This window comes from Palaemon carinicauda, chromosome 26 (assembly GCF_036898095.1).
Source record: "Palaemon carinicauda isolate YSFRI2023 chromosome 26, ASM3689809v2, whole genome shotgun sequence".
Lineage (NCBI taxonomy): Eukaryota > Metazoa > Arthropoda > Malacostraca > Decapoda > Palaemonidae > Palaemon > Palaemon carinicauda.
The window spans coordinates 34,704,215-34,714,214 of record NC_090750.1 but is presented as its reverse complement, the minus strand read 5'-3'; the positions used below and the strand labels follow the sequence as shown (position 1 = coordinate 34,714,214).

Below are 10,000 nucleotides of genomic sequence, written 5' to 3'. Positions count from 1 at the left end.
CTTTGAATTTAGCACAGGACTATAATCCAATAAAGCAACTTCAGAAAAAAAGGCAATGACATGGACAAGAGATAAATGGCTAAATGATACCTAACTAGACTCTTACCATTGCTATCACTTTTGCCATTATTGTCTATTACTCCCTAGGGATGACCGCATAAGCATTTACACACACACACACACACACACACACACACACACACACACACACACACACACATATATATATATATATATATATATATATATATATATATATATATATATATATATATACGTATATATCAATATATAGACATATATATGCATATATATATAAATATATATATATATATATATATATATATATATATATATATATATATATATATATATATATATACGGATCTAGCTATATATAGACATATATATGCATATATATGTGTGTATATATATATATATATATATATATATATATATATATATATATATATATATATATATATATATATATATGAAAAAGTTAACATCGAATATTTATGAAATCATTATTATAATCATTATAATTCCGGGAAATGGGAAAAAATATAGGTACGGAAATATGAACCCTCTTTAAGATAATTTATTTATAAAATATGACTACATCCTTAGAGTTTATTGTTTCTGCATATTATACTCGCTCAATGCTTAGTTTACTTCCTTTTCTGTGACACAAACCAATTAGAATTATCTATATAAACAATACTAACGTAGGATATGGACACAAGGGGGTATTTTCTTCTTTCGCTAAATTGAAATTACAAATATATAGTTACAGAATTATAGCAAGCTCTCATGTCATCTTGTTACAGTTGGGCATGATCAAAACTAAAGTGCCGATTACAACAGACAAAAGGGTAAGGTAGTTATCATAAGCCAGCACAGGTTCTTGCCCTAAAGGTGGCACGACTCTTAAGTGTGGTAAAGTTCTGATAGGAATAAAGAGGAATGGAAGTGACCACTGGACACAGTCAATCCAACTGAAACAGGATACGGGATGAAAGACGACTCTTTATATTCGACGCTCTTATCAGTACACAGAGGCTATAACAATAATTAAGATTAACATTCCATCAATTTCCATAACGTAGCTGCAAACTTCATAACTGATTGACTGGTGACACAGCTTTCAAGTATTTAGCAGATGCTGGTTGAGGATTTGCTTACTACAATCTTGCCAGTCACCGAAGTGTCGGGGAACCGCTACTAGAGCCATGGCGTACCTTTCTCTTGCGGTACTGATGTTGGCACTGTTAGTAAAGTCGTTTGTAAGAGTTTCCTGAAGATCTTCAACAGGAGTAACATCTCCTGCGTGGCATACATGGCTAGCTTGAAGCATAATCGCCTTGTATCTTTAAAATTCACAGATGGAAGTTGCCAGTTAGCTGTCAATAGTTTGAACACCCAAAAGTATGCTACCTCAATTAAAAACTGTTTTAGGCACCTTCATAGTGCCTACTGGTGACCCATAGCAACATTTCATCAGGGCAAAGCCTTATTTCCCACACTCAATTCATTGGCAGGGTAGGGTAACTTTGTGGTATAGTACGTTACCTCCCATTAGGTGGTCCGCTCACAGCTTAGTAGATTTTTCTCAACAAATGACCTTATATGTGTGTGAAGTCATCAATAGCCATTGTCAGAGTCTTCTTAAGTGTGGAGAGAGGTTCAGACGTTCACCATATGTATATGGTAAGTCCCTAAGATACTGTGCAATAGTGCAGTGATCTTTTCCTTATCTTTATTTAAACCCAAAAGTACTGTCTATAACTCCTTCAGACAATACACATATTACGCCTTACACGATCCTTGATCGTAACTAAGGAAAGGTTCATATTGTTTATCATCATCAGAAGAGACAATATCGATACCAAAAAAAAAAAAAAAAAAATGAGAACAACACCACGTACAGCACCCTAGTTCTTTCCAGGCCAGAAACAATGCGATCTCAGAAAGACAGATCGGAGCACAGAAACAACTAGCAAGTCAGTACTGAACTTTGCAATAGTCTTGGGTATTGCTGGAATATAATTCTTAGTAACCACCTTTCCAATATAACACACTCTCATATATATCTATATGTATATGAATATATATGTACATGTATGTATGTATATATATATATATATATATATATATATATATATATATATATATATATATATATATATATATATATATATATATATATATATATTCATATCAGCTTTTCCACCATCAACTTTATTTGTTGTGGGTCATTTTAGAAGCAAGAGCCTACCAGACATAAGGCCAACTATCTGTCACCAATAAGATCAGTTATCGTTCTCCTTTTGGGCATAATCATGTCCAACAGGGACAGAATAATAAGATAACCTATTTTTGTGATAGCATTTCTGTAACTTTATTTTAGTAAAAGAAAAGAATATCCAATCAGAGCCAGTACTGTAATATTCGAGATATTTATAGGGTAACATCTAGGTGACTTGTGATTAACATGTAAAGTAATCAAAACAGAAATATACATAACCAAATTTATCACTATTGTTATAATTAATATATGAAAAATAGAGAACACGCTTCTGCATAGTATAATAAAATATGATTGGAAATAATTATCAGAAATAAACTTGAGGAAGAAAGTAAACCGAAAATTAAAATTTGATCCAATTATGTATATAATAAAAAAAATCCAACTACAATATTAAAAAGAAAGGCTTGTTAAAAAAAAAAAAAAGACGAAGAAAACTAACGAGAAACCACTATGATTAGACCATTGCTTGCAGCAAAGGTTACAATACCGAGATTAGATTGACAGGAAATTGCCTGGTACCTCGGAAATTAACTCTCCTGAAATCTCCACCGATGGCATTTCAAAAGCTCTCGTCACTGATAAGATACTTTCGCTAACGAGTCGATTCTCTCCGATAATGAGAGTTTAATAAGGATTAACATAAAATATTACCCAAATTTATCAAAATCTGTTACTACTGGCACTTGACTCCTTGCGTACCTCGCTTGATGCCACTTAGTGTCTCTCTCTAATGTCCTAAATTCCAATTACTTATGGAAGGCTCTTCAATATGCAGTGAATGTAAGCTCTTGAAAATATCAAGGGTTTATTCACTGGTCTTCTTCCGTTCACGTTTTTTTTTTTTTCCTCACTAACCCTGGTTAGAGCACTCTAACCATGCTATTACTCTCCATATGTGCCCACGGGTAAAGCCGTCTCTAAATGGAATTTTCAATAATGATTCACAAGAAAGATACAAATTATGGAAATCACACAAAGAATTAAGAATCACAACGAAAATGGATTGTTAATTATATTCATAATTAATAACAGATTTCTGGGTTACTCAACAAATGTTTTCACCCATTATACAAGGGTCTCAATAAATATCAACACTAACGGAGCAACACTTACAAGAATAATTCATTACACTTTAAATAGTGATAAGTCTTTAAAATGATGTTAATTGACAATAAAATCGAAAAGATGATTTAATGGAGAAATAAATTCAATTGATTATAGAAAGGTTAATGTAAAAAACACACACAAACAACACTAAGAAACCAAAACGTTTTCATCTGTAGCGTGAAAGGCTGGAAACTTTCAACGGGTTGCGGGAAAAATCAACCACCACAATATGGAGGTAAGGTGAATAATAAGAAAACATCAGAAAAGTGATCACAGTGAAAACAAAAGGCTTTATTATGTGGTAGTGCAAAACACACAGAAAAAAATTATAAGAGATGTGTTAATAAGGCAAGAACAAAACTAACGTAAAAAAAACTAAAATACAACTGAAATTGTATCGGATTAATGTAAAACACAACAGGATAACAAAATATGTCGACTAGAAACTCGGCATGCACAGCAACATATTATGGAAAACTGAACAGGACGACTGGAAACTCTCAAAAATAAACCAATTATTGAAATAACACAAGAAAAGTTAGAAGGTAACAGAAACTTCAAACGATTAATCGATGTAAAATACAACAGCAGGGCAAAAAAAAAAAAAAAAAAAAAGAAAAAAAAAAAAAAAAAAAAACTAATAAAAATAATAAAAATAATTAGTTTCGTAAAATATCGGTTAAATGTAAACTATAGTCCATTTCTTTTAGCGATGTATATTTGCACCGACTCGCAGGGTTGCCCTTTTAGCTCGGAAAAGTTTCCTGATCGCTGATTGGTTGGACGAGATAATTCTAACCAATCAGCGATCCAGAAACTTTTCCGAGCTAAAAGGGCACCGCTGCGAGTCGGTGCAAATATGCATCGCTAAAAGAAATGGACTATAGTAGATCAAACGGTTGATTAATGAAAATAAATAAATAAATTGACTGGAACCTCAGCAACTCCAGAACTGCTAATTGTAAAAACACAGGATGCAGGGGGTGGGGGTGGGGGTTTAGCTGGCAACTCAAAAAACTCCATAACAGGTTAATGGTAAATTCACAAGCATCAGAAATTACCTGATGATAACCCGAAAAACTGAATGACTTCTTCTTTTCCATTCCTTGATGGAGTGAAGAGCAGTTCAACTGGAAATTGAAGGAAATTGTACAAATAACGACAAAACAATAGAAAAACATATATCATCAAAAGATCCAACATCAGGATTTGTGTATTCATTTAAAATAATAATAATAATAATAATAATAATAATAATAATAGCTGCTGACAACATATAATCTTAAATTCAAATAAATGCATTACATGGTTCTGTACACAAAAAAAAAGAATGTCGTTACTATGTACGATCGTGTGGCACACGGTTGGTACAGTTCATAGATTACCATCTCTCTCTCTCTCTCTCTCTCTCTCTCTCTCTCTCTCTCTCTCTCTCTCTCTCTCTCTCTCTCTCTCTCTCTCTCTCCTCTCCTCCAGGAAATGTTTAACGATCCCTTGCAAACCGCAATATATAATAAAACACTATTCCACTCTCACAAGACAATGAAAGAATGAATAAGTAAATTTCAATCAAGCCAACAGAGGAAGAAACCCCAAGGGGGAAAAGAAGGGGAAAGAAAGGCAACTATTAATCTCCATATATTGTCATCCAGGGAACGAATACAAAGTAATAACATCTTATCCTCTAACCAAATCAATGAAGGGTGCAATCAAACTGTCATTTTAGAGAGAGAGAGAGAGAGAGAGAGAGAGAGAGAGAGAGAGAGAGAGAGAGAGAGAGAGAGAGAGAGAGAGAGAGAGAGAGAGAGAGAATCCTTTAAATGGTTTCACCCAGGTCGAGGGAGAATGACCTCATGAAACCACATTTTTACGCCCCTCATTTTTCTTTATTCTTCACACAGACTGAACAGATATACGGTATACCTGTTCTGGTTTTCTGAGAGAATAAAAAATTATTTCGAAAAAAAGTTTTCACAAAGGTAATTTGAAAAAAAAAAAATGCCCTCGCTTCTCTTGATGTCTTTGAATTTCAAAACAATCTGAAAGATATAATATTGGATAAGAAGTGTAAAGCCTTCAGAAAAAAAAAAATCATTTATGTATAAAAAAAATGATCTTAAATTTTCATTATTATATTTAACGAATTTGATTTTTTTAATTATCAGTTTTAGTCAATTGACGGGTAGTTTTGGATTATCCATATATTTTTGTATCATAAATTTCACCATCATGGCCTATTTATCAAAATACAATTGAATCAACCAATGTACATCTGAAGGAGAATCACAAAGTGATTCAAAATACGTGCCGATCAAATAATGAATGGGGAAACTTAAATGCATTTTCCCTGTTATTCTGAAAACTATCTGCAGAACAGTTCGTCCGGAGAAAAGCTCTCTTCGATTTTTGAACGCCTCTAAAACATTATCAATTCATCATAAACATTGTTACATACCCAAGTACTAAATGTACACACACACAGACATACATACATATATATATATATATATATATATATATATATATATATATATATATATATATATATATATATATATATATATACATATATATATGTATACTGTATGTATGTATTTATATATATATATATATATATATATATATATATATATATATATATATATATATATATATGTATATATATATATATATATATATATATATATATATATATATATATATATATATATATATATATATATATATATATATATATCACAGCGCTGGCAAGCGCGACCGGGGAACAAGCAAAAATGCTGCCAGTGCTGTTATATACGATTACGTAAACCAGAAATACCGGGTTTTCAGAAAAGTGCTTTCCGGACATAGTATAAGCTTGAAACTCTAGGATTTAGTTCTATTCAATTTAACTAGACGATCCTAAAAGTTTCAAGTCCCTATCTTATAAGGTTCGTGAAATATGACGTCAAAAATATGCAAAAAAATAGCAAAAATGACGTCAACTTTCAGGTGTTCGATATAGAGTCATGGATAAAACGCTTTTTAGCAAAGTTTCAACTCTATAATCTTAGCTTCTGAATGAGCTAGATAGCTGTTCGACCTCAGGTTTTGTAGATTATGTTTTAAATTGTGTATTAGTCTATGTGGGAATGTTTTGCGGTAATCACGAAGGCTGTAGTCACGTACTTAAGTTTCAAAAGACATCAAACTGACATCTTTAAGCGAACTTTCAAAGTTTATTTCTCAGCTTCTGAATAAGTTATAGACATGTTTGACCTCACATTTTGAAGATATAACCATAAACTAGTTAATCAATACGCTTGCGTAAAAAAAGTTATATTTTACCCAAAAACCGATAAATCGGTTGGAACTTTTGACCGGGGAAACGTCTGTCTATATCCGAACATAACTTGACAACAAAACGTTTACCCGATTGAGCGGTTTAAAGAATTGATATAAAAATTTTAACCGGTGTCGCTGGTCGCTTGCTTTTGACATTACCCATAGTCATAAAACAAAAAAATTCTGGGTAACGTACCTACAACTATAACGTTAAATAATAAAATAGCATACACGCCAACCTTTGATCACAGCGCTGGCAAGCGCGACCGGGGAACAAGCAAACATGCTGCCAGTGCTGTGATCAAAGGTTGGCGTGTATGCTAACCGGCGACACCCGGTTAAAATTTTTATATCAATTCTTTAAACCGCTCAATCGGGTAAACGTTTTGTTGTCAAGTTATGTTCGGATATAGACAGACGTTTCCCCGGTCAAAAGTTCCAACCGATTTATCGGTTTTTGGGTAAAATATATATATATATATATATATATATATATATATATATATATATATATATATATATATATATATATATATATGATTTATGGAATTAATTTATGAATTGGTCCAATATAGGACAGCACTGGAGCCTATGACGCCAATCAATGCCCAAATACAACTGAGGGGGAAGCCTGAGGTTACAATATGAAGTGAAAGTTAGTTAGACATTAAAATGAAAGAAAAGAAGCGGAACAGAGGTAAAGTAGATGGAATGCTGCAAAGACCTAAGTAATCCTTCAGTCCCCCCCCTCTCTCTCTCTCTCTCTCTCTCTCTCTCTCTCTCTCTCTCTCTCTCTCTCTCTCTCCTCTCTCTCTCTCTTCATATATATATATATATATATATATATATATATATATATATATATATATATATATATATATATATATATATATATATATACTATATATATATGTGTGTGTATATAAACATATATATATATATATATATATATATATATATATATATATATATATATATATATATATAAATATATATATATATTTATATGTATATATATGTATATATAAATACATATATATATACAGTATATTTATATATATATATATATATATATATATATATATATATATATATATATATATATATATATATATATATATATATATAAAAATCGTGATTGGGATTGTAACCCATACCTTTAGGGGTGATACAAAAAGACAGCTTATCGATGGACTCATCCTCCTAGAAAAATCAAAAATCAAAATTGATTTCAAATCCGTTTTAACTTTTTCTACTGAATTAGGATTCAGTATTTAGAGCCGAACTTAACCCATCTAAACCCTGAGAGCTCAGGCTATATGAATGAAAAAGAAAAGTTTAAATTGTACCCCCAAAAAATTTATACTTACAAATATTAAAGGATGGATAGCGCACCAACATCGGATTTAGTTCACCTTTGGAATAAATTTCACACGGAGACTACATCCGATAATCGCACCTCATGCCTGTGCCGTTAGTTTCTACAAAGTTGATTCCGTTTGTGTCATAGAGCAAAACTACAGCAAGATTATTATGCACTGATACCTCAAAAACAGTGGGAGATCATCAGGTAACATCTACATCTCTTGAAGCTACAACACTAAACTAAAAGATAATTTCAGCATTTTTAGTTTCGAATGAAAGAGTTTTGATGAATCTTCCTCATAACTACTAAAGGGGTTTCCATAAAGCAACCTGCACCCTGCTAACAAAGGCAGATGAAGATTTCCCAACATGGCTGTATAATATATATATATATATATATATATATATATATATATATATATATATATATATATATATATATATATATATATATATATATATATATATATATATATATATATAAAGTGTTTACATATTTATAATTTCGCAGTGCATGACTGCCATGGTGTTTGCAATTTATTTCTACCTGCGAATGTTAGTTCTCCGAGAAAAGAACGTCCAAATTCTCCATCATTTACACAATACATATCTAGTGAAACAATCACATATGTACAATTTATTTGCTTACCCTACTTAAGAGCTCAATAATATTCACCGATTTAGGAATATTGGGACATATGGCACGGTGCAAGGGCATAGGATGCCATTCAACACCACTTAATATTAGTATTATTATAAATAGCTAAGCTACAAAACTAGATGGAAAAGCAAGATGCTATAAGCCCAAGGGAAAATAGTCCGGTGAGGAAAGGATATAAGGAAATAAATAAGCTATATGAGAAGTAATTAACAATTAAGATAAAATATTTTAAGAACAGTAACAACATTAAAACAGATCTTTCATATATAAACTATAAAAAGATTTATGTCAGCCTGTTCAACATAAAAACATTTGCTGCAAGTATGAACTTTTGAAGTTCTACGAATCTAACATCCAGATTAGGGAAATCGTTCCACAACTCGGTTACAGCTGGAATAAAACCTTTGGAATACTGTATAGTATTGAGCCTCATGATGGAGTAGGCCTGATTATTAGAATTAGCTGCATAACTAGTATTACGCACAGTATGGTACTATCTGGGAAGATCTAAATGTTAAGGATGGTCAGAATTATGAAATATTTTATGCAACATGCATAACAAACTAATTGAACGACGGTGGCAAAGATTAATATCTAGATCAGAAATACGAATTTAATAGACTGTTAAGTCCCTCTCCATCAAATTAAGATAAGAATCAGCAACTGAAGACCAGACAGGAGAACAATACTCGAAACAAGGTAAAATAAAAGGATTAAAAAACTTCTTATAGAATAGATTGATCACCGAAAATCTTAAGACTTTCCCAGCAAGGCAAATTTTTGTGCAATTGAAGAAGACACAGACCTAACGTGTTTCTCAAAAGTAAGCTTACTGTCGAGAATCACAACTAAAATTCTATAAGAGTCATATAGAGTTTGAGAAACATTATCAATGCTGAGATCCTGATGATGAGGAGGAGCAACTCTCCTTGTTAGGATACAACTTCATGCCCCATAATTTGCATCATACACTAATTCTAGCTCTACATTCAGGTGATGTAATTGATGCAAAGAGAGTAGCATCATCTGCATATGCAACCAGCTCGTTTTCAGGGCCAAACCACATGCCATGTATATATAGTTTGAAAAGTAATGGGCCAAAAAAACTACCCAGAGGAACACCAAATACCACATTCCTATACTCACTATGGTATCCATCAACAACCATTCTTAGCGATCTATTAATTAAAAATAAATAATGCGGCTTAGAAGACCAACCCACTCGCAACGAT

General features: G+C 31.9%; 1 protein-coding gene across 3 annotated transcripts in view; it reads right to left on the bottom strand.

Moving 5' to 3' along the window:
- Positions 1 to 10,000, bottom strand: part of RhoGAP68F (Rho GTPase activating protein at 68F) — a 379,237-nt gene that overhangs the window by 292,754 nt on the left and 76,483 nt on the right. The window contains exon 2 of one of the 3 annotated variants that reach the window (XM_068349546.1): positions 4,480 to 4,548. The exons of the other annotated variants lie outside the window; for them this stretch is intronic. Coding sequence (XP_068205647.1) covers positions 4,480 to 4,548 — 69 coding nt within the window. The remainder of the gene's footprint in view (positions 1 to 4,479; positions 4,549 to 10,000) is intronic. 3 annotated transcript variants of the gene reach the window in all.